This window comes from Rattus norvegicus, chromosome 2 (genome assembly GCF_021556685.1).
Source record: "Rattus norvegicus strain SHRSP/BbbUtx chromosome 2, alternate assembly SHRSP_T2T, whole genome shotgun sequence".
Classification (NCBI taxonomy): domain Eukaryota; kingdom Metazoa; phylum Chordata; class Mammalia; order Rodentia; family Muridae; genus Rattus; species Rattus norvegicus.
The window spans coordinates 30,137,209-30,162,638 of record NC_141535.1 but is presented as its reverse complement, the minus strand read 5'-3'; the positions used below and the strand labels follow the sequence as shown (position 1 = coordinate 30,162,638).

The window sequence follows — 25,430 nt, the reverse complement described above, 5'->3', positions numbered from 1 at the left end:
AAGCACATGCTTACCATCTATCCAGCAAGTCTAGGTTCACCTCTGAGCACACACAACAAAACCAAACCCGGCCGGGCCCGGGAGCAGACAGCTCAGCAGCTGAGAGTATCTGTTGCTCTCAGGCATCTGAGAACTCCGGTTCCGAAGGAGCCTGCCACCCTCTTGTGGTCTTCCTAGGCACTAGACACACAGATGCCAAACACAAACACATGCAGGAAAAACACTCACACAAGTAAATAAACGAATAGATTAATCTTAAAAGAAAAACAACTAAGAAGGACACATAGATAACAGGAAACAAGGTTATTAATTTATCTTGGATGTGGGTGGCAGACATAGTAGCACTAATATCCATTCGCTGTTTTTACATATTAAATATGTAATTTTTTTGCATACAAAAGTCACTGAACACGGAATTCTAAACTAAAGTACTTACTTGCTCAATTAGGGAGTTCCTTGCTTCGACTGTCTCCTTTAGCAATGTCGGATCGCTCGCTTCTGAGAGGGGCTTTCTCTCGAAGTCTTTTCCGTCATCAGAGTCAGAGTTCCAAATAAGCTTTTCTCTGTTTACCACATCCACCACTCCTTGGAAAGTCCTGGCTTCCCCAATTGGCAGCTGCGAGTCAGAGTGAGCGTCTGTGGTTACACCATGCTGGTGCCAACACTAACCAGGATCATCACTTTCCTCAACTTCTACCTCACTGTTTCAATTGAAATCTTTAGCCGTACTTACTTATGACTTGAGTATGCCTCAGACATGTGTATGCTACCATAAACTGACCAGGAACCATCAGAATGTGGGATTAATTGACCAATTACCTGTAAAATCAGGGGCTTTGCCTTTAACTTCTCCCTGATGCTTTCAACTGCATAGTTAAAACTGTAAAACAGCAGAGCACCCCGTTAGAAACAGTAAAAACCTCTCAGAACAGGTTTAAGAATGTTCTCTAAAATATTCTTTATTCTCCATCAGCTTCCTACAGAGCAGTTTATCCTAAGAAACCTGATAACAGCAATCGAGTATTTATAGTGACCATTATCTCACCACGTGCAAGTCTAACAATTATTACTGCAAGCTTCATATAACCACGTTTTGATCCTAATTAAGGACACACAATTAATTAATTAGAGTTAAATGCAAGACTCATTTGAATTACAGATTTTCTTCTATAATCATCTACACTACTGGTTCTCTTCCAAGACCCAGACTAATGCTCTGTTTTAATCTTAGGTATGAGTGTCTTATGCGATGGTGCTTGTTTTTATGCTAACCATGGCTGCCTATGGTGCAAATGCTATTGTTGACACACAGGCAGAATTATAAACACACGCATATTGTGGGTTGCTGTTTGTATTTTCTGCTCCCTCAAGAGTAGATCAAGTACTCAGGTGAGATCAGGTGAAATCTTAGTCAAATAAAGGCTACAGTCTGTGATTGGGCAGTGGGAGGGAAAGGCGGAGCTGAAAGTTCTAGAGAGGTGGGAGAAGGAGGGAGAAGAGATAGAGGACAGAGGGAGAAGATGATAGAAGAAGAGGGAGCAGAACCACGTGCCCAGGGATTTCACAGCTGGACAGCAGAGGGGTGAGGTGAAACATGTCTGATCTAAGCGTGCAGCTTGTAATTATATCACTGGGTTGCTGTATCATTGAGCTGTGTGTTCTTTGCGCAAGCATTTTGGGGTCGGAGATTTATGGTTATAAATCTGGCTGGTATATTGTCTCTAGTGTTGCCTTTTCCCAGGGCTAACGGGTGTGAGTGAGGGTAGCTGGCACTCTGGTGGACAGCCCCAGGGGCAGATGGCCTGGGAAATGAGAGTGGCAGCTCCAGGCACTCAATCGAGCTGAGAGAACCAGGGCAAGATAGCAGCATAGGGCTAGCCATGGGGGTGGGTGATGCTGGCACATTAGCTGGATTTAGTGTGGGTTCTTTTTGAAACTACACATGTCCATGGCCCCAACACCTCTGAGAACTAGCCTAGTATCCAGGCATCACCTTCATCACTACAGAGGCCAGTCAACGAGTACTTATATGGACTACAAGAAGTCCCAAATAGGAAAGATTCAAACATGAGCCTAGCACAGGTTGCTGTGCCATTAGTAAGTAAGGGAACTTTAAGTTGCCAGGGGGGCCACATAACCACAGGGCACACAAGAGTAATCTTGGGAAGGACAGCTGAATTTTACCACATCTCATGTTTCCTCCACAATCCTTAACATTCTTGATGCATTTCTATTCACATTTCACCACATCCTTCATGTATTTCTGCTTCTCTGTTGCCGGGACAATGTATCTATCTTGGTTGCCACTCCATAAGCCTCAGTGTATGACTGTTACAACTCCGCCTGCTCATCGTCTGCCTCACAGGACACTCTCCTCCCCAGTGCCCTTCCTTCTGTTGAGCCTAATACTCACTATCCAAACAAAATCAGAAGAGGTAGAAAGACACCATTCTCTGAGTTAACTACAAGAATCAATCCTACTCTCTAACTCTAGCAACGAGGAGATCACAGCAGCCTTCGGGAGAAAGGGTGTTATGCTGTAGAGCTCAAAAAAGAATGAACAGAACAAAAGACTCCGCCCTCCATCAGGACTGTACAAAATGTGCTACATTAGACCCAGAAACTCATCACTTGGCAGATCTCCACTACAATTGAGCTGCTTCGAAATTACTTTAAATTGTTAAGAGTCCATACAATAATTATACTTTATATGGAAAAATTGCTTTTCCTACACTTAGGCTCTAACCCATGAGTTCCTGTCTTTGCTTTGTAACCCTAGCAGCCTATGAAGCAGTCTACAAATACCTTGCTCCAGTCTTGTCCATCTTGTTTAGAAAGCAGATCCGGGGTATCTTGTGTTTGTCAGCTTGCCTCCATACAGTGAGAGTCTGAGCCTAAAGCAAAAATTAGAGGAAAGGCCAGTGGCTATTTGGAGACATGGGGTGACAGGCTCCACGAATCTGTGGGGTGTGGAATTGGGCCTGATGCTGGCAGAGAGGGAGAACCGCTTTGGTTCATCTCCTGGGACCCTGTTTGCTCTTGGGAGAACAGAAGGGGATGTGGTGGAGTGACTGGAAGATGCTTCACACTGCTGGAGACCAGTGCTTCTGATTAGGTAAACTAAGTTCCCAGATAAGGTGATGTAGAGTCTCGGAGATGTCCAGAGCTCTCAGGAGAGAATCTAAGTTACAATCAAAAGACCTTACTTTTTATCTTGCTTCATTTTCCCAGTATATAATAATGAGCTAATTTGTATTTTTTTAGAGCAGGTTTCAAAAAGCCTTGGTTGGCCTGGAACTTGCTTCATAGCAAGGTTGATCCTAACTCCAGATCTTCCGCCATCCTCCTCCCAAGTGCTGAGATTCCAGGCAGGTGCCAGCACACCTCCCAGTGTCAGGCTTTTACATGGGACCTTTGCCTTGAGGGGTAAATGAGAATATAATAAAAACACTGTGGTGATAAAAATCACATTTCATTGAGTATCTGAATGTTCGTGTGAACAATAGATAAAGGTGAAAGATAGACTACTACCTATATTTATAAGTCATTCACATATGCTTTTTCTCTAATTGATTTTATGTCTGTACATATTAAATTTCTCTGGTTGTACTAAAACATCTGTACCTCACTGAATCCGTAAGCCTAAAAAAACATAAAACGTCTAATGTTTAGCTTTTTGTTGTTCAGGTAAAACTTATACACAGCAAACTCCACAGACCAAACATGTAGATAATCTTGAAACAGACCTTGTATAACTCAGATCAATACACGCTATCTCTCCAGCCCACTGGAAGAAACCAGTCCTTACACATCATCACAGGTCCACATTATTTCTGCCTGTTCATGAGTCTCACATAACTGTGGCTTCTGACTTGCCCACCTTATCTCTTGACTCAGCAGACCAGCTTCTCTATCAACACTTACAGAGCTGCCAGCTCGGAGCTGCTGTGATTCTAGCCACCACAGACATTCTGAACAAATCCCTGGTTAATAATGTTCCCTTCCTTGGAGACAGATACAGAATTACTAGACTTTAAGGCAGATGTATATATGACTTCATATGACACTGCAAACAGTCTTCTAAGGCTATTGTGTCACAACTGTGAGCTCCAGCTGAACCACTGTCGTCAATATCTGCTGTTGCTCTTTTGAATTTCCAGCATTCTTCAGCATATAAAACGCTATCTTATGTTGCTAGCCTGCATACAGACCAAGTTCATAATGATATGGCTGGGCTGTGATAGTAGGTGGGAGATAGGATGATAGCTGCATGACCTTTCAAATAAGAATCTTCTAAATAATCTATTATAATCATCACACTCAAAACATTTTAAGCTTAACATAGCTTAAAATAACTTTTTCACATAGTATATAATTCAAGTTTCTCTGTGTTCCTCAATGATCTCTTCTAATTCATTTTAAATCGAGAATGCAACCAAGGATTTAAAAATACATCCATTTTCTTGATTTTTAAAAATTCTGTTATCTAGAATAGTTCTTCAGGATTCCCCTTAATTATTGGTGATTCTTATATTAAAAGGATTTTGTTTTTGTTTTATTTCTGAAAAGTTGTAAGTAGTTGTTCCTGACACATCTTTTCATTTAGATTTCATTAATCATTGTCTTATGATTAGACATGGGTCAAACATTTTGAGCAGGAGTACAACATATATTTGTTTTATCTTTCTTAGCATATTGTATTGTGTCAATTTGTCCCATTTTTAAAAAGATACTGATTTTTACAACTTAATTAAAATAGTTTTAAGGACAGAACTATATTCACCAAAGCCAATTTTGAAGGGTACACTCATTAAAGATAGTATAACTCACGCCTATAAACACAGCACAAACCAGGTAGTGGCACACACCTTTAATCCCAGTCCTTATGAGGCAGAGGGGCATGGATCTCTGTGAGTTTGAGCCTAGCATGGTCTGCATACATGGTACATAGCGAGACCCTGTTTGAAGCAATAAAAAACAAACCAAACAAGATAACTAGCACAATTCCCTCTCCTATCAATAAGCCGTATTAACAGAGGACTTTCCTGTTCCCAGGCACTCATACACGCTTGGCAGGTACTCTGGAAATGAGCGGTAGCCCCTCTAACAATCGAGGTTTTTGTTGTTGTTGCTTTTTGTTTGGTTTGTTTGGTTTGCTTTTCAAAACAGGGTTTCTCTGTATAGCGTTATCCTAGAACTCACTCTATACTCCAGGCTACCCTTGAACTCCCAGAGATCCACCTGCCTCTGCGTCTGAGTGCTGGGATTAAAGGTGTGCTACCACCACAGTCTAAGAATGTTTACCTGACCTGTGAGAAGATAACTATTCATGCTTCTGTGTGTTGCTACAAGTGCCAACTGTGCTCTCCGCTCATCTTTGAGGGATGGTTGCTATAGAAGTATACAGTAAACAATCTCCTCAGGCGGTGTCTCCCTGGGAGGAAAAGGAGGTTTGCCCTAGAACAGACACTGTCCATCCTCCAAAGTAGCGCAGAGGGACGCTAACGCACAAGATGAAGTGTTCCAGTGCTTTTGCCGTGCCACGTGAGCAGCTGGCGTCTACTCCTCCCATGCCACTCTGGCCTGGACTCAGAGGGATGCTGACTCTGTTGGTTTCTACACATAGACTAACAAAGTCCCCTGCTCCTGACCCTCACTTAGTGACCTTGTGACTTCTGACAGAATCCACACACTAATGCAGAGGAATTGTTAGCTTAAAATCAACAGCATCCCAGGCTCCTCCTGGTTCCCCACACCAACGTTCATACATTTTCTACAGAAACACTAACTTCCCTTCCATTGAGGAAAGTCTGAGTCTCACTTCATTATTAAACTCTGGTTTTCCTCCATCACAGTCCGACTGACACAGATTTCCCACAGAAAGGGTTCCAGCGGACTAATCCTGACACAGGCCACACTGTACAGAACACAGCACACACTGCTGTTCTGCGCTCACTCTGGCTCCAGCTTTACCTCCACACCAGCAGAGGCATCAAACACGGCCACCGCACCATCCAACACCCTCAAGCAGCGCTCAACCTCCAGGGTAAAGTCTACGTGACCTAAGGAAAGAAAAGAGACACTTAAAATCTTCAACACCCAACTAGAACAGTCACGTGGGCCAGCAAGGTCACTCCTGAGTGTACCCAAAGGAAAGTGAGCAACTGAAAGGAGTGTCTCAAGAAGCTATGTGCACACCCACATTCATAGCGAACAAAATGTGGGAGAGACAGTCGCTTCCCTGCACCTACATGTTTTGAGTCTGGAGATGTAGTTATGGGCTGAAAAGATTCAGGAAAAAAGGTGCCCGTTCTAAACATGGACAGACATTTTTCTTGTCATTACTCTCTGAACAATACAGAATAACAGCTATTTACATAGTAGTCACTTGTATTAAGATATGTAGGTATACAAGAGGATATATACAGGTTTTATGGAAATATTATACGATTCTATAAGGGATTTAAACATTTGGTATCTACATGGGATCCTAAAATCAATTCCTCATATATACTGAGAGATAAGTACACACCAAGGAATATTATGTAGCCATAAAAGGAAGAAATTACTGTTAATGAAGGCTTCATACTAACTGAAATAAAAAAGCCAATCACAACAAGGTAAACAGGGTGTGGTTCCACTTACAGGAGGCATCAAGAGCCCTTGCAGACGTAAGGAGCAGCACGGTGGGGACAGGGGGCAGAGGAAACCTGCTGCTTACTAAGGACAGTTTCAGGTCTAGAAGACGAGAAACTGGAGATCTGTCCCACAGTGATGTGAACGTAGTGAATAAGACGTGGCTGTACACTTAAAATGAGATTTAATGGGTTTGACTGTAATTTAAAAAACAACACTCAGAAACAGCCTGAGGGCCCAGCTTCTTTGCAATGGTAAAGCTGCGTCTTACCTGGCGTATCAATCAGGTTGACTCTATACCCTTTCCAGTCAAGAGTCACGGCTGCTGATTGGATGGTAATGCCCCTTTCTCGCTCTTGAGCCATGAAATCCGTCACTGTGTCCCCATCATCGACATCTAGTCAGGAAAAAGAGGCCACAGTTTACCTCAAAAGAAGTGTGCCACACTGGTCCTCAGTACACCCCCAGGATAACTTAATCTGCTCTGAGAAAAGCAACCCAAAATATTCAGCTTAATACTTAGAGCCTTTGTTTCTCTATATAAAACCCTTGTGAGAGAAAAGCTTTTGCAGGGAGATTAGTAATTGTGTCATGGAAGGTTTTTTTGTCTTTAATTTGACTAAACCACACATCCTGCCCTTCAGTCCTGGGTTGATGTTTCTTACTCTCTCTGTGGGCCACATCCCTTGTTAGGAGGCAGAGGCGAACCAAGTCCACTCATAGGCTCCTTCCTCACTTTATTCTTATCCCTTGATTATCCTGGTCCTCAAATCTAACATAACAGAGTTACCCTTGCCAGGCTGTCACAAAGACAAAATGAGGCAGGGAATAAAATCTAGTCCAACCCAATAAAGCCAGATAGCAGGGACATTGCACGAAGAGTGGAAAACACCCCCAGACTCTCACTGCTATTCTCCAGAGCAGGGAGGCGTCTGCAAGTCCTCAGTATAAAACATGCTTAAACTGAATCCTAAAAGCTCACCCAAATGATTCTTGAATTACACCTTTTATTCTGAGTAAATTTATAGATAACAAATACATGAAAGTTATTTTTACAATTCAAAATTCATGAATATAGGATAATATTATGTACTTATATCAATAGAAGACCCCAAAAATGTTATCTAGCTTCCCACTACACACACACTCTCTCTCCCCCTCCATGCAGACACACACACACACACACACACACACACACGCACGCACGCACGCACGCACACACGCACGCACGCCACCAACACCAAGGAATATAAAGAAATGTATCTGTGACAACCCTAGCTGTGCAGTGCAGCCCTATCAGGCCTAGAATTCATTACACATTGCAGGCTGGACCCGAAGCCATGGAGACCTGCTTGCCTCTGCCTCTCTGGCACTGGGATTAAAGGTGTGCCTCACCTTCTCACGTTATTTCTTATGATTCTTCTAACCAACAAAGCGAGCTCTAGGCTGCCAAACTAGAGAACTTAGTAGTAAGAACAACTTAGCTCTGGGCCTCAGACATCTAAAATCAGTTCTTAATGCTTCAGAGTTTGAGGTGTTTCCAACTTCCAGTTTTAGATTTCCAGAATAGCAATTTCCAATCAAGTAAGTTCATGAAAACATTTCTAAACAAAAAATTGTAGCATCTGAACTATTTCCAATATCTTAATCACATTAGACAAAGAATACTTAACCTATACTGACTGCAAATATACTTAAAACTGGTTCCTCTTACAACTTTTAAAAATGGAAACTTCTTTACCCTCACTTCCAGTATCCAAATTGGGGTATAAGGGAAGGATTATCATCAGACTTCTGAAGCAACAGCAGCGTGGCAATGCTCACAAAATGCTGCCAGCATATACTTATTAACACAGAATCTCATATGAAAAATCCAGGTAGCATCTGTTTAAGAACACACCATCATCTTGATGATCTTTTCCTCCCTTAAGCATCCAATCTGTTACATTTCCAAAGGTCTAGGAAAATGGCTCCTAATAGGAACACATCATAACTAGACCTCCTGAACCCATCATGGGACTCCCCAGCATTACTTAAAAATAGTAAGCCCTGATCTATGCTCATGCAAGCAACAGGTTCAGTTAAACTCAGTGACACGCACACACGTTCACTGACATACATACTCACACTTTCACAGATTCATAAATTCACTCACATATTCTCACAGACACACTCACAGCTCTGCTCCCACACACTCACACACTTACATGAAAATTAAAAAGTGGACCAGTTGGGAAGAAGGGTTGAGCAGGAAGGTGTGGTGAACAAGTGAATATAGTGATGTATGAAAATACAGTATCTACACACATGAAGCTGTGAAAAAATAAACAAGGAATGCTCTGAAGAACTGATGCCCATAAAATCACAAAGTCTGAAGTAAGTCCAACTTGCAAGAGCTATATTGAGCAGTAGCTTGTAGACCTTAGAGAAGAAGCAGTGGGCTAAGGACCAACAAAATCAGCTCCTTTCCATATAACAGTTTGACCTTAACTTTCCAGCTTTTCTCTTTTCTTCTGGAAATTAGACAATAGAAGTATGTCAACTATGTGGCTATGGCACACACACACACACACACACACACACAATCTTTATCATCTTCTTCCTCTTCTTCCTTCTTTTCCTTAGTGGTAAACTCTAAGTGTAGCTTGGAGTTACACATCTTGGGCTTCCCTGACTTGGGTATAGACTGTCCCTTACATGAAACCTGGAACTGGAACTGAGTCTTCTCACTCGAGTGGCTCTTGTATAAACATCTAATGCTAAGTGTGGTTCTGTCCTACCACCTTCCAGTAGACCTGTATCAGATGAAGCCATGAGGGACTCAGTGCTGAGCTGAGTCTCTGAAGACTTTCTGGTGATGTTGCAGCTACCTTATCTTAATGCTGTAGTTTGGACATACTCTATGCCACACTCTAGTTGACTTCTTAACCAAAACCTTTTCCCCTGATGCTCTCGCTGGTGGGTCTGGGAAGAGGAGGAGTCCATTCTAACCTCCCAGTGATCTTGTGTATCCGGAATAGTACAAAATCCTCTCTGTGGTGGTGGTTTTGCCTGCGTCAATATGGGCCATAATTCCAATATTACGGATTCTGTTTAAAAGGGAGGAAAAGGCATGAGGTGCATATTTCAACTGAAACATCTATGCTGCGCACATTTCAAAAGTTATTTGTATTCCTATAATACATGCAATTCTGTACAAAGACAAACACAAAACCTCCTTCTGGATCTCTTATCAGCACACCTCCTCAGCACACATGGTAAGGGACGGGCAGCACCATGACACTCTCACACGTGTGATAGGATTTGCTCATGTTCACCCCACACATCCCTCTTGTGTTCTACACCCACTCCCGTGGATGTATACTGCCACATTATCACACAAAATAGCTAAGTAACAAAAGGGCTAATGATGATCTTAAAAATATATACACTCGTTTTTGTTACATTAAAACTTCTTAATATTTTTTTAAATTTTTTTATTAATTTTTATTTATATGAGTACAGTGTAGCTGTTTTGAGATGCACCAGAAGAGGGCACCAGATCCCATTACAGATGGTTGTGAGCCACCATGTGGTTGCTGGGATTTGAACTCAGGACCTCTGGAAGAGCAGTCAGTGCTCTTAACCGCTGAGCCATCTCTCCGGCCCAAAACTTCTTAATATTTAACTGAGAAAAAATATCTTTTGAGATACATACTAACATTATATAGAAGCAACAGGAATTACATAAGTCACTAGTAAAGCCTGTCAGAGAAGACTTGCGAATTCCTCAACAGCCTCTGGTACAGCAGCCTAAGGACAGTACTTACTTGGCCACAGGGGGGTTAATGATGGAATGAAGAGATTTGACTTCATTTCCTACAATGCCTAATAGAAAGAGGATTCAAATTAAACTGTGAAATTATTAAGTTTTTCTCTTAACTTATAAATGGAAACATACAAAATAAATGAAAGCAAATACAACATTCCAGACCAAGCAAAGTCAAGCTCAGTAACATACACTTACTTAGGATTCATTTGTCACCAGTAAGGAAGAAAGCGTGATTGATGGGATAAGTTCTAGATACAAATTTTTTTCTAACTCAAACCTACAGAACAATTTCTAAATTAAATCCTTAAAAAATACGCATTTTCCAGGCAGTGGACACTCACGACTCTAATCCCAGCACTCAGGAAGCAGAGGCAGGTAGATTTTTTATGAGTTCAAGGCCAGGCCAGTCTACAGAATGAGTTCCAGGAGAGCCAGGCCTACACAGAGAAACCATATCTTGAAAACAAAACAAACAGATTTATTTAATCAGTTACTTATTACACCTCTGTTTGCAGGACAGCAGAGTTCGTGTTCATAATAACATGGTAAGGTAACAGCAGACCTAAATGCAAGGAGAAACGTAACCGCGCAGACGTGGAAACCTGCATTTGTAAGTTGTGAGGAATCCTGAGTGAGAAAGTGCTAGTGAGCTGCCACACAGATAAGAGCCTTCTTCCCTTCAGCAATGCCAGCCCGACACCTTCAGAGACAGATGGACAGCCTGAGCGTGATCCGTCGAAAAGAGATGAGAGATCCCAATACTTCCTTATGGTGAAGCAGTGTTTCCTCTTTTATTTATCTACTGTTTTCTTTGGCTGATTTAGTTTGGCTTGGTTTTTTTAAGGCAGTGTCTCACTATGAACTCTTGGTTGGCCCAGGACTTGTGATGGGGATCAGACTGGTCTTGAACTTACAGAGATCCTCCTTCCTCGGAAAGCACCCAGCTTTTATCTAAGGTTTTCGAGGCAGAATCTTGTATGGAGTTCCTCCTGGAGTTAGACTCTCAAGCCTCCTCTCTCAGGCTTGTTAGTGCTAGGGTTTTAATATGAGCCACCACACAGGCATATGGTCATTTCTTACATGAAAGATGTCCACAGTGACCACTCCATGCCAGCTTAAGTTCAATAATGATACCGAAGCAGCAAGTCTTACAGTGAAGTTAATCTCCACTTCAATGCATTTTAAACCAAGTATTTTACATTTCTAAAATAAGAACAGTTCTACATTTTTTTTTTTGATTCTTTTTTTCGGAGCTGGGGACCGATACATTTTTTTAAATAACTATTTTTTTTAAAGATTATTTATTTTATGTACAGCATTCTGCCTGCATATGTGACTGAAGGCCAGAAGAGGGCACCAGATCTCATTACAGATGGTTATGAGCCACCATGTGGTTGCTGGGAATTGAACTCAGGACCTCTGAAAGAGCAGTCAGTGCTCTTAACCGCTGAGCCATCTCTCCAGCCCTCAGTTCTACATTTTTAAAACTCCATTGAGCAGTCCACAGACAAAGTACAAGCCACAGTTAAATTAGCAGGGGCAGAACATAAAGTCACATACATACTAACAGCACACCCCACGGAATTCATAAATCCGTGTAAATCGACAGCCAGTTGGTAATGTTTCCCTTTGTTATTTGCACGTGAGAAACTTGCTCAGAGGAACGGCAACAGAGTTAAGCTGTTTAATCAGTACTATTTGTTTACTTCCAACACAGGAGGCCACAGGAATGAAGTGCCAGGCTCCCAGCCACTCCAGATTCTAGTAGTCTTGCCTCTACCCTAATAGTCCAGATAAACAGGTAACTGAACTTCTAAAGTCCTTCAGAATAAATTATTCTAGTAAATCTCCGTTAACGGAAAGCATGCTAACATAAAAATCAGCAATAAACTAAAAATAAGGAGAGTCACACACTAAACTTAAGAGCCAGCTATAACCTCGCCCACTCTCCGTTTGCTCAGCTCATCAGAAGCCTGGAGAGGAGGAACAGAACTCTACTGGTACCCATTTGCCTCACATCTACCCAAACCCTCTCACCTAAGAATCTCAAGGAAATAGCCAAGAAGTTAAAATAGGCTGGAAACCTCTAAGAAGCAAGATTCTTCAGGAAAAGGAAAGATAATGTGAGAAGGAAGGAGAGAGAGCAAGGTTTCAAGTGAACTAGAGGAATTTAACATCTGTACCTGGTGGGGAACTGTAGCTTCTTGTAAGAGGCACCTGAGTCTTTGATCTTTTTAAATTAGCTTTTATTTTACAGTAACACGTGGTCTAGGAGAGACAAAAAGAAATTGACATTAATTTTACTTTTTCAATACACATCAAACATAGAAAACAGAAAATACATATTCTTGCTGGGTGCAGTGACACATGCCTGCAATCCCAGAAATCAGGAGGCGGAAGCAGGAAGATCTTAAGCTTGAGGCCAGCCTCCACTACAGAACAAGAATCTCTCTATGCTCTTTCAGTGGAAATACACATTCCTCAAAATGCTGCAAAGTAATTTTAAACTAGCAAAATGAACTGGCAAGGCCTGCATCAACTGGATTACAGGCTCTCTGGAGCTCCCTGCTGGGTCCTTGCTGGAGGCGAGACAGCCGAGTCCAGGGGTGAGTGACAGAGGGCATCATTCTACTTGACGATTCACATTTGCAATGCAAAGGAAAGTAATAGCATACGAAATATATAGAGATCTCGTGTTAGAATAAACCTTACAGGGCAGAGACTACCCTGAAACTCGAGGTGTCAACCTTCAATAGCTCTGCAGAAATTTGTACCTCCACTATTTAATAATGACGCTATATCCTGACATAATGTCACAGAACTTTACCTTCTCAGAAATGCATGTGCAAACACAGACAGCTGCACACACGCACATGCATGCATGCACACGGGAGGAGGGGACACACACTCTTAGCAGTGTTAAGGGTGAGCAAGAAGTATCCACTCTTGGAAGAGAGAGAAACACGAGCCTCCTCCAAACACAGCATTTATTACCTCATGAAACCAGCGTTTCATTTTGCCAGCAGATGCTCTTTTCATTGCTAGGGAAATTTTTAAGTTGCATAACCAACCAATTTCATTAACGTAGTCTACCCAAACTGGATTTGGAATGAGCTACATACTAAACCTCTGGGGAAAAAATAATTAGGCTAAATACATCCATTTGTGTAGGAAACACTTACATGAATGTGCACACTGAACGTTTTCTGACGATTCACTGCAAAAATCCTCCAGTTGGTAAACATTGTGGTCTTCTACAATCCTCTCTGAAAAAAAGACAAACAGAATTATAAAACTAAACATATACAAGTCGGTAATGCTTATTATATAACAAATAGAATTGTATGTCTTAGAAAGTAACTTGGGATAATTTTAGCTACCAAAACCACAATGCATCATTTAAGTAAAACTTTGTATTAAATGAAACATATAGTTCTTACTTAAGCTTAAACTGTCCTCCTTTAAAAAAAAAGACATCTTAATTCTTAAAGAAGGATATGAAGGGCAGAGGGTTTGGTAGATGCCTATAATTCCAGGACTCTGGAAGCCGAGAGGGCTGCCAAAGTTTAGATCACCTGGGCTGTATAGTAAGACACTGTTAAAAGAAAAACCAAACCAAACAAACAAAACTTCAAGATATGATTAAAGTACATTTACTGAAATTTTAAAAAACTAAACAGAAATATACTTTAGGTAAGTATTTAGAATTATGTATGATAAACATCTCACAGAAACTTGGTAGTTTCTCATTGACGACAAAGCCTAGCTATTGTGATTTTTCACAATACATATGTGAAGATAAAACATATACAAAGCCACAGGGAAGCCCGCTGCCTTCCTCTGAACACAGAAGCAGACAGAGCAGCTTCACGTTGCAGACATTACTAACCCTGAGGTGCAGCTCCCGGGTACAGCGTTTGCTTGCTCTGTCAAGGCCCTGGCTTTGACCTCAGCACCACGAGAGGCCCTTAGACCAGCATTTACCAAGTCTTCTCTGGGCTTGAAGTACAAGATCAAAGGTGATAGAAGACGACAGAGGTATCTGACGCCTAGGACACGGGAGGCAATGCTAAATCATTTATGCAGAATTTTCATATTATGTGATTGAGGCCACCAAGATGGCTCAAAAGGTAAACGCGCTTGCCCCCCAGCTTGACAATCTGAACTCGATCCCTGGGACACACAGGGTGGGAAGAACCCACTGTTATAAGTTGTCCTGTGACCTCTATACACAAATGCAAGTGTTTTCACATTGGCACATGAAATGGACAAACAGATAAATGTGATACACTTAATCATGTCAATAAAAGTAAATGTATTAAAAAAAAAAAGACGTGACACTTCAGATCAATCATAAAAGGTACTCCTATGGGGTTGGGGATTTAGCTCAGTGGTAGAGTGCTTGCCTAGCAAGCGCAAGGCCCTGGGTTCGGTCCCCAGCTCCGAAAAAAAGAAAAGGGGAAAAAAAAAAGGTACTCCTATGTAAGCAGAATTTAAACTGTTACTGAAACTAGCCTGGCATGGTGGCACACGCCTTTAATCCCAACACTTGGGAGGCAGAGAAGGTTGGAGTTTTGAGTTGGAAGACAACCTGGACTACAGAGTGAGTTCCAGAATAGCCAGGCTACACGGAGAAAGCCTGTCCTAATGAAAAAAGCAGAATCGATGTCGCTGAGACCATAGGAAAGGGGACCTGACAGCACCCGGTGAAAACGGCCTTCAATTAAGTTCTTACTGTACTAACTGTATCTTCCCACCCCAAGAGAAGATGTCTACATATAATATTTATTATGCACTGGTGTTTCCTAAGTAACACACTTCATTTCGAATTTGTATCCTATCTAACATTTCTGCAAAAGTATGATGTAGGATTAGGTAAAATGTTGCTTATTAACATCAGGCCTTTTTATGCTCAACAGAAGATGGCAAGCTACCAATCTTATTACATTTATTTCAGGCACAAGAAATTTTAAAAGATGTAAAACTTTTGTTTATGCATGTGTGTCCCTATGAATGCATGCCATGTGTGTGAGGGTGACTGTAGTGACTGCTGGGACAAGAGCAGGAATGCGAGACTCAGGTTAAAGGAATTCTTAAACTGGAAATTGATTAAATATGTGTGCTCAGAATCTGAAAACCCACTGGGGCAAACACCAACAGTGTATCCTATCCACTTCCTGCTTGTATGTTCCATTTCAACAGAGTCTTTAAAAACTGTTTCACTATTAGAAGATTGCTGGAATCTCAGGTCTTCTAAAATCTTAGATAAAGCACTAGAGATCTCAGCGCTTTAGTCTTTCATTGATGACAGCACAGATATAGCATGAGAATTAAACCCACACATTTAATAAACATTGTGTTTAAAATTGCTTTTTTAGGCAATTTTTTAATTGTTTAAAGCAATGAACAAAGACAATTATGGCGCTCACACTGACTCTATTCAACTCGAGGGCTACAAAAGGGGGAGGAGGTTGAAAAATAAAAAATATACATCCTATTGTCACTGATGCTGTAGAAAAGAATTAATCCACAAAGGGAAATGGAGCAGCTATGGTGGAGATGTCAGGGAGGCTTCACTAAAACTGTAAAATTAAAAAAACCTAAAGTAGGCAAGGGAGTCAACGGAGGGAAGAGGGAACATATTCTAGCTCGAGAAAGTATATAATTTACAGCATCTGAAAATACATGAATGATATATTTTTTTTTTTTTTTTTGGTTCTTTTTTTCGGAGCTGGGGACCAAACCCAGGGCCTTGTGCTTCCTAGGTAAGCGCTCTACCACTGAGCTAAATCCCCAGCCCCATGAATGATATTTAGCACTAGCTCTTGATTTAAAACAAAATAAAAATCACATTATACTATGGGGAAAGCCTGGTGGTTATGGTACACGCACGCCTTTAATCTCAGCACCTTAGAGGCAGAGGCAGGCGGATCTTTGTGAGTTCAAGGCCAGACTTGTCTATGAAGCAAGTTCCAGGACAGCCAGCTCTACACAGAGAAACATTGTCTCGAAAATACCAAAAAAGAAAAAACAGTTTGAATCCAAGTGCTAAAGCTTTTTGAGCTGTGCACTTTTTAATTTTGGTAATTCCAAACTGGAGTTAATTCCGGAGTTAATTAGTGTGCTTTGTGACTACAGTAAAAAGGTAAAACTGGGGATTGGAGAAATGGCTCAGTGGTTAAGTTTGGTTGCCCTTCTAGAAGACCAGGTTCAATTCCCAGCACCTACTAGCACTCCCAGTCATCTTTTATAATTCAACACCCTGTTCTGGCTTCGGAGGGCACCAGGAACGCACTACACATTAAAAAAAATAATAAGATGGGAAAAAAAACACCAATAAACAAAACCCACACTTTTCTAAAAGGTAAAACTGCCCTTAATTCGATGTGTTTCTTGGGAATTCCTACCCACAACTCAAGCCTGTTTATTCCTAGTTCCGGAATACAGGAAATAAAAAGCCCTCAAGAGTTTAGGGGGAAAGTCTTGGGCCTCCACAAAACCAAAATTATCTTTTGATTTCCTGACAGCTAGCCCAGTAGTTTTATTTTCTATATAATAAATTTCAATCAATTGTCCATCCGTTAGCAAGAGGAGAGAAACAAACAAACAAATCAGTCCTCCTCCATAAAGGATGAAGACAAACGTCCCTAATCCAGCAGACGTCACGGCCGGGGGTCAGGAGGTCCCGTGGTGGTCGTCCAGGGCCCGCTGTCAGTGGCAGCTACAAGGTCAGCAGTGAAAGACCAGCCAGACCGCGGCACCGACGGGGCGCATGGTTATGCTAGAGGATTCGCCTCTCCGCCACACGGCGGGGAGTAAGAGTGAAACCGTCCACTCCAAAACTGGCAACGGCCTCAGGTTACAAAATCCCACCGCCTCAACCAGCTTCATACCCGCAGGAAGAAGCTACGCGTATCCCGATTTCAAGCGCCATAGGCAGCCTCCGCCTCCAGTTCCGGTGGTACGTCAGCTAAAAGCCTCCGGCCACCAACTTCCGTTCTTCTACCTAAGAACGGAGAGACAACACGGAACTCCTGTGCGGCGCTTGAGCTTCACTCGGCCTACTTAAAGGACTACCCTTTCCCGTTCCGGCCTGAGTGAAGCAGGCTCGTGGGCCAGTGGTAACACTGGGATTAAGAAGTTTTTAGAACCCGGGAGGTCGCGGACCGCTGCTTCGCGGCTGTCATCATGGTAAGGAGGCCTCCTCGGGCGCCGGCGACGGAGGGCCTGGGAGTTAGCGTGGTTGGGCTGTCGAGTCAGGAGGACCGTGCCTGGTAGGAACTGAGATGCTGTGGAGGGAGATGTAGCTTCCGCGAAGGAATGCTTAGCCTCTGGACCCGGAACACAGAGCTCACTGTTAAAAGTTCTGACCTAGGGGGCTGGGGATTTAGCTCAGTGGTAGAGCGCTTACCTAGGAAGCGCAAGGCCCTGGGTTCGGTCCCCAGCTCCGAAAAAAAAGAACAAAAAAAAAAAAAAAAAAAAAGTTCTGACCTACCGTGGCATCAGTGCCAGCCTAATAGAATACAGTTGAGACTTGTGATACTAACTGTATAATCACATCACACCTTTTTAATGCTCAGTATACTATATTCTTTGCAAAAAGCCAAACGGCGAATGAATTGCGGATCCAAATATTCTCTTTATAAATGCCAGACCTGCCATTCTTATTATGCTGATGTTGCTTTTTAAAGTGGAATGCCTTAAACCTTCTTTGTAAGTTGCTGCATAATTGATGTGATTTTGTTACCTAGTTTTATTCTCTGAGCTAGACTTGCCCTTTGTATCGTAGGTTTTGTTTGTTTTTGCGGGTTCAAATGTAAATAAATGCTGAGGACAGTTTCACTGTTAACAATGAAACAGGGCTGGAGAGATGGCTCAGCCGTTAAAGGCTAGGCTCACAACCAAATATATAACAATGAAACAATTTAAAACACAAAAGGGTTCCCTTACAGTACTTACAACATGCAAAATAATACACTCACTTTAGAAGACAACATAGCAGTACAGTTTTCATAGAAAGATTTGAATTCAACTATATTTATTGCAACTTTATTCCTAATCATCAAAGGAAAAAAATGAACGGTCCAAATATACATCGTATAGCCCATGGATAAAGAAGTGATTTTATATCCACACACTGGGATATGACCAAGCACTATAAAATATTTAAGAACTGGTATACACAAAATGATTATATTCTAATCGAAAGAAGCCAGATGCAAAAGGATGTATGTTCTGTAGATTCCACTCACTGGGTAAACCATAAAAATGTAAGATTGAAGATGGGGAAAGAAGAGTGACCTCAGAGTAGCACAAAGGAACATTTTGGGATGATGGAAAATAAATATGCCATCTTGATTATGATGGGTACTGAGATGTATAATTGACTAGGAATTATAACTATGTACCCACAACTAAAAATGGTAAATTTTCTTTTATGTAAATTATGTTTTTAGTAAAATAGCATTTTCTAATTAAAAAAACAGAAAATAATTTACCTTACTGTGTAAAGAAAAGAGAATTAAATCCTGTAGTAACCTCATATGTTGAATAAATTCCTTCATTAAATAGTAGCTCTCACTGAGAGTCATGCAGGTGTAAGCACATGAACACTCTCCAAGGTAAAAATATATTTACCTTTATCATATTAAAATCTTAGAATAATCTTATCAAAATTTGCAAAAATTAAGGTAACATTTCTTGAATCATTACAGCCACAAAATGAATATATTGAATTGCACCGCAAACGATATGGATATCGTTTGGATTACCATGAGAAAAAGAGAAAGAAAGAAGGTCGGGAGGCCCATGAACGTTCAAAGAAAGCAAAAAAAATGATCGGCCTGAAGGCTAAGCTCTACCATAAACAGCGCCATGCTGAGAAAATACAAATGAAAAAGACGTAAGTGGTTCCATCTACCTCTTACTTAGGTGATAATTAGTAAGCACACTCTGAATCTCTGTCCTTTCTGGTAGCATTAAGATGCATGAGAAGAGAAACACCAAGCAGAAGGATGACGAGAAGACTCCACAGGGAGCAGTCCCTGCCTACCTGCTAGACAGAGAGGGGCAGTCAAGAGCAAAAGTACTTTCCAACATGATTAAGCAGAAGCGGAAAGAAAAGGCGGTAAGCAAGAAAAAATTTTTTTTCACGAGAGAAATATCTAAATTTGAGATTTTAGATTTGTCTCCAATTTAATTTGAAACATTAAGGGCAACTATTAGTGCCATTATTAGGATGTTGAAGTTTTAGAATGTTTTTGTGTAATTTTTTTATTTCTATTTTGATGAGTTAAGGCTTGTTTATTTGTGTGTGTGTGTGTGTGTGTGTGTGTGTGTGTGTGTGTGTGTGTGTGTGTTTATGACAGCACATGGTGCCAACAAAGGCTAGAAGAGGATGTCAGGTCCCCTGGAACTGAAATTATTGACTGTCATGAACAGCTCTGTGGTTGTCGGGACCTGAACACAAGTTCTATGAGGAACAGCAAGTGCTCTTTGAAGCTATCTCCAGCCCACTTTGTAAATTTAGTTTGATAGAAACTTGCTGTCTTGTCACCAAGGTCGATATATCCTGGTTAAAAGAATTTTAGAGTTTAAGTTTGAACAAAATTTATCAGAGGGAGGTGTGGATATAGCTCAGTTGATGAGTATCTGCCTAGCATGTCTGTAATCCCAGCACATAAGGGATAGGGAGGCAGGAGGATCATTCTTGCCTACATAGCAAGTTTGAGGCCAACTTGATCTCTCTGAATCCCTGTAAGCCATTAGAATGTCATACATCTCTCATTTAAAAATTAATTAAAAGCAAATTTAGTAGGTAATGATCTACTACATTTGAAAATCTGTACTGCTGTGCTATTTTAGAGAAAAACACAACTTTTTTTGCCTTGCAGTGTCAAAATTGGTTCCAGTAGAATTTTACATACCTTTTTACAATTACTATAAAACTAGCTAAAATTCTGCCCCCTAGAGAAAGAACATAGATATTTTTAAGATCCTGTGAGTAGATTTAAGAAATCTAATAGGAAAATACACAGTATTGAAATCTTTTTTTTCAATTTGTAAATATCCTAAATTATAATGGTGTGACTATTCCTGAAGACACTAGTGGATATCTATTCAGTGAATATATTGAATTACCTAGTCTTATGGAGACTAGAGTCCAGGGGGTTGTAAATCATTATTGTTGGTAGTGCACTGGGAAGTGCTGTACGTCCTAGAACCCGTGTCTTAGTAATGTCAGTCCAGAAGACTTTCTACAGCCATACACTGCTAGATTTAGGGGTATGGTTTGTATTTTATGTGTCTGTTTATTCTGGGGTGATACAAAGCATCCAATGTTATTAGTGAAGAAATAAAGTCTATAAATTTTAGGGGAAAATAACAAAGAAATTAAGTGGAATCAGTCCTCTGATATTCTGCTTGTAACTAGTAACAAGCACACACACTATTTATAAGTCCCTGCCTTACAGGTGTAACAAGGTGTGAAGAGATTTTAGGTTAGCCAAACAACTTTTAATGTGCCCATGATATCCAAATTTAGCTGGTTTTGCCAATTATGGCTTGTGAAGAGACAGCACAGACTTCTCAAGCAGTTGAGCAATGAAAGTGTGTGGAATGGTTATGGGAAAGTGAATCTTTTATTTTGTATGACCAAAAACACTGGACTTATTCTTACTATCTCCCCCCCTCCCCAATATAAACCTACACTTTTAGGGAAAATGGGAGGTCCCTCTACCCAAAGTTCGTGCCCAAGGAGAAACAGAAGTATTGAAAGTTATTCGAACAGGAAAAAGAAAAAAGAAGGCATGGAAGAGAATGGTTACAAAAGTCTGCTTTGTTGGTGATGGTTTTACAAGAAAACCACCTAAATATGAAAGGTTCATTAGGCCAATGGTAAGTCTCTAAAGGAGTGTGATGCCTTACTGTCAACTCCTTGTTAAGCTGGATAAAGTATATTACAGCTTCCTGAAATTATTAAAATTGGTGTGAAAAACAGTTGAACAGTATCTTGTGCTATTTTTGTTAATTTAATTAAGTAGTAGGAATTAGCATTTTCCATGAATCAAAGCTGAATCAGATGAAGTCAGATTCATAGTAGATTTGAAATGAGTTTTGTATAACACATTGCCAGTGAATTCCTGTATTTAAACGTGATGCATTAGGCTCTTTATTTTTATAGTTATTTTCCTTATTCAACAAGTGAGCTGCTGTATGCCTGAAGTACTAGGCCTCAGATACAGGCCTTTGAGACAATCCACTACACAAAGGACATTTGCTTACATTTGGTCTTAGCCAAAAGACCAAAAAGCAGTGGATTGATCAGCTGAGATTTAGTGAGGTAAATGTCTGTTTTACTGCTTTTGAGAGTGTCCTTCATGTAATTATTTTATCTTTATAAGGGGCTATAAAAGTAGCTTCAGTTCTGTTGAGAGTAGTAATGATTATCTCCAAAATATTAAGCTCTCCCACACCCCATAATTTCTCCTGCTTTGAAAGGTATGGAACATAATTACTTTTTCTCAGAATCCTTTTGAACAGGAATGCTGGTGCTGTTGATCCTAACATTCAATCTGAATAATTTGTATTGGACTCAAATGCTGTAGTCACTGCTAACAGCCATGCTTACTAGAACAGTGCAGTTACTGGCCAAAGACTATCTGGCTACAAAGCCCAGAATGTTTATTCACTCTTAGACTATATCATGATTCCCTTGATTTTTGATTTTGTATTTATAATCTTTGGAGTGTATTTTGGTATTTTTTTTTTTTCCTGGAAGGGAAGGTTCTCACAAATACTCCAAAACTAAGAATTTAACACCATTTTCCTTTTATTTCTGCTAAGTAAAAATAAGGCTAGACTTCACGGAGTTCTGATATTTAAAATACTGTGCTCACTGGATCCCATTCAGGTGACTGGGTGACATCTGTGTAACAAGGTTCTCTCTAAATATTCTCTAGCCTTTGAATCATGTTATTATCTACATAAAGAAAGCTAAGAGCCTACACTCAATCCCTTTTGCTTCCCCATCTTTTAAGGTGGCTAAAGTATTTCAAATCCTAAAATTGGAGCTTGTAGGTTTGATTCTGTTTACCATGAATTATTTAATCTGGAAGCAAAACTCAAGGCTGTGTATAGACCCTTGTTCCATTATTGACTGAAGATGGAGGGCTCTTTAAGGCTGGCATGTATAAATGAGGCACTAGTGCGCTGCAGCAGTGTCTGGCACATACTGTCCTTCAGTAAGCATGACACAGACTCCAAGTACTGACGTGACAGTCTGACATGGGAAGTTAAGTTGTGTGTATCTTCCTATCCACTATGCCACTTTTCATCTGTAGAAATGTATTTATTTACTCTGATGCTTTAAGACATTATTCATTCCCTAGGAGAGATACTTAGAAAAGATGAGGATTCTAAAGACCTTACTCACCATTTGGATGCATTCTTGTGTTTGATTTTTAGGGTCTACGTTTCAAAAAAGCCCATGTCACACACCCTGAGCTGAAAGCTACCTTTTGCCTGCCTATACTCGGTGTGAAAAAGAACCCCTCCTCCCCGTTATATACAACCCTGGGTGTGATCACCAAAGGGACAGTCATTGAAGTGAATGTAAGCGAGCTGGGCCTTGTGACACAAGGAGGCAAGGTCATTTGGGGTAAGTAAAAATTTACATCTGGTGTTGCTTTTCTGTACTCCTAATGCAAACTTTGGAAGTTGGGCTAGAGATATGAGAAATGAAACTCTGATTCAGTTCCACTTTTATTGCCCAGATTTATCTACAAACTTAGATGTTTGAAAATGTTTTAAAAAAGGTGTTAGACTGATTTGAAATTCATTTAGGGGAAAAAAGCCATCAGAAAGTAAACAGTAACTTAATGTATTAATAAAATGGAGGGGCTGGGGATTTAGCTCAGTGGTAGAGCGCTTACCTAGGAAGCGCAAGGCCCTGGGCTCGCTCCGAAAAAAAGAACCAAAAAAAAAAAAAAAAAAAAAAAATGGAGCTGGCTGTGATTTGTGAACATAAACAAGTGTATAACTTAATCCTGAATTAGCTTATTTTCTGCTCATTTCTTATATTAAGATGGTATTTAGAAATTTTTTAAGACAAAAAGTTTTAAGATGAGTTTTGTTAACATTCCTTCCTTTTCCTTTGGTTTGGTTTTCCTTAGGAAAGTATGCTCAAGTTACCAACAATCCTGAAAATGATGGGTGCATAAATGCAGTCTTGCTGGTTTGACAGTGACATCATACAAGTCACTCCACTCACTACGGAAGACTACAGTGTCAGGAAAACACCATCGCTGTGATCCTTCTGAACTACCAATCAGCCTTACCCCATGTGCAGTCATCAGGAAGTATTTATTAAACTGTAAAGGAAAATAAAACACTGCCCAATTTACAGTTGGCATGGAGCATAATGACTTACATTTTAATAAAATGTAGTGACTGAGTAGCAAGCATATTAAGGACTAGGTATGCAGCAATACAAGTTTGTCATTACTTAAAAAGCCACCAGTGTAGTTGACAGTACCCATAAAGGTCAAGTGTTTCCCATTTTGTTGCCACTAATCCTAAGATGTGAAGCATTTTAAACACATGGTAGTGTCTAAAATTCTAAAATATTACATTTAAAGTCTGAAAAAAAGGTAAATTAGATGAAAAATTTCACAACTCAGTGCCTTCACTCATAATACCTTATGTAGTATTTCAGTGAACTCAAGTGTACGTCCACCATTTCATATATCCTAAAACTAGGGAGTGTGAAGAATTAGATTAGATAAGGGCTGGTATCGCTCAGTGGTTAAGAGCACTGGCTGCTCTCCCAGAGGTCCTGAGTTCAAATTCCAGCAACCACATGGTGGCTCACAACCATCTGTAATGGGATCTGATGTCCTCTTCTGGTGTGTCTGAAGACAGCTACAGTAAATAAATCTTAAAAATTAAAAAATAATTGGGTTACATAACTTTCAAACATGTACCAGTGACTTGAGATGTAGGAGTTAATTAAATTGAAAAGTCATGATTTGAGGTATAACTCAATCCATGTTCTTAAGAGTACATATTAATCTATAATCACCACATTGCTTTAAATTTTTACTTTTTAAAATCTTTCATAATACAGGCAATGTAATTAATTGTACCTTTAACACAATCATTCAATGTCTAACAATGAATGAAACTTGGGGAAAAGAAAATTTAAAACAGAAGACTAGAAAACAATCACAAAACATAGGTTTAATTACTATTTTAAAAATTGGGGCTGGGGATTTAGCTCAGTGGTAGAGCGCTTACCTAGGAAGCGCAAGGCCCTGGGTTCGATCCCCAGCTCCGAAAAAAAGAACCAAAAAAAAAAAAAATTTTTTTTTTTAAAGATTTATTTATTTATTATATATAAGTACACTGTAGCTGTCTTCAGATACACCAGAAGAGGGCATCGGATCTCTTTACAGATGGTTGTGAGCCACCATGTGGTTGCTGGGAGTTGAACTCATGACCTCTGGAAGAGCAGTCGGGTGCTCTTAACCGCTGAGCCATCTCTCCAGCACCCCCAAAAAAAAAATTAAGGGGGAAAATAACCTAGCAAAGAAACCAACCATAAGTATAAGTTTTAAGTTTTAGAAACATACAAAGATAATAAAGGAACAGGAAGGTTAGTTCCTTGGAAATGACTGACCAGCAAAGACAGAATCACTTCAGGACCCGCCTTATAAATTTTACCAACAAAAATGGGCAATGTGTATTTATTTGCCTAAGTTACAGTGAAAGGAAGTCAGACTTCAGGTAATCAGTGGGTACTGCTGAAGTATGCTTGCTTAACTTTTTAGTATTAAAACCAACAAACTGTCTTGCAGGAAGTATTAAAACAAGCACGAGTTCTATAAGAGCTCACCCCAAGACACCAGATGGCTAATGGACATAGAAGGCAAAAGCTGCTCTCGCAAACGGTTACATCTGAGTAGTATTAGTACAAATTATTTAG

The 25,430-nt window shown here is 40.4% G+C and overlaps 2 protein-coding genes across 7 annotated transcripts in view; one reads left to right on the top strand and one right to left on the bottom strand.

Moving 5' to 3' along the window:
* Gfm2 (GTP dependent ribosome recycling factor mitochondrial 2) overlaps positions 1 to 17,419 on the bottom strand; it is a 38,757-nt gene extending 21,338 nt beyond the window's left edge. For 5 of the 6 annotated variants that reach the window (XM_087617784.1, XM_087617808.1, XM_087617805.1 and 2 more), the window contains 10 exon segments: positions 17,341 to 17,419; positions 13,630 to 13,713; positions 12,631 to 12,715; positions 10,446 to 10,503; positions 9,628 to 9,725; positions 6,908 to 7,033; positions 5,974 to 6,062; positions 2,806 to 2,894; positions 820 to 880; positions 437 to 616 (listed from right to left, as the gene is read on the bottom strand). In XM_087617784.1, coding sequence (XP_087473910.1) covers positions 437 to 616; positions 820 to 880; positions 2,806 to 2,894; positions 5,974 to 6,062; positions 6,908 to 7,033; positions 9,628 to 9,725; positions 10,446 to 10,503; positions 12,631 to 12,715; positions 13,630 to 13,692 — 849 coding nt within the window. In that variant the 5' untranslated portion in view covers positions 13,693 to 13,713; positions 17,341 to 17,419. 6 annotated transcript variants of the gene reach the window in all.
* A 118-nt stretch (positions 17,420 to 17,537) lies between these two features.
* Nsa2 (NSA2 ribosome biogenesis factor) lies at positions 17,538 to 23,858 on the top strand. The gene is given in 6 exon segments (NM_134415.2): positions 17,538 to 17,638; positions 19,162 to 19,349; positions 19,424 to 19,574; positions 21,164 to 21,343; positions 22,913 to 23,105; positions 23,620 to 23,858. Coding segments are annotated over 6 exon segments (783 nt in total). The 5' UTR covers positions 17,538 to 17,635; the 3' UTR covers positions 23,688 to 23,858.
* The last annotated feature ends 1,572 nt before the right edge of the window (positions 23,859 to 25,430 follow it).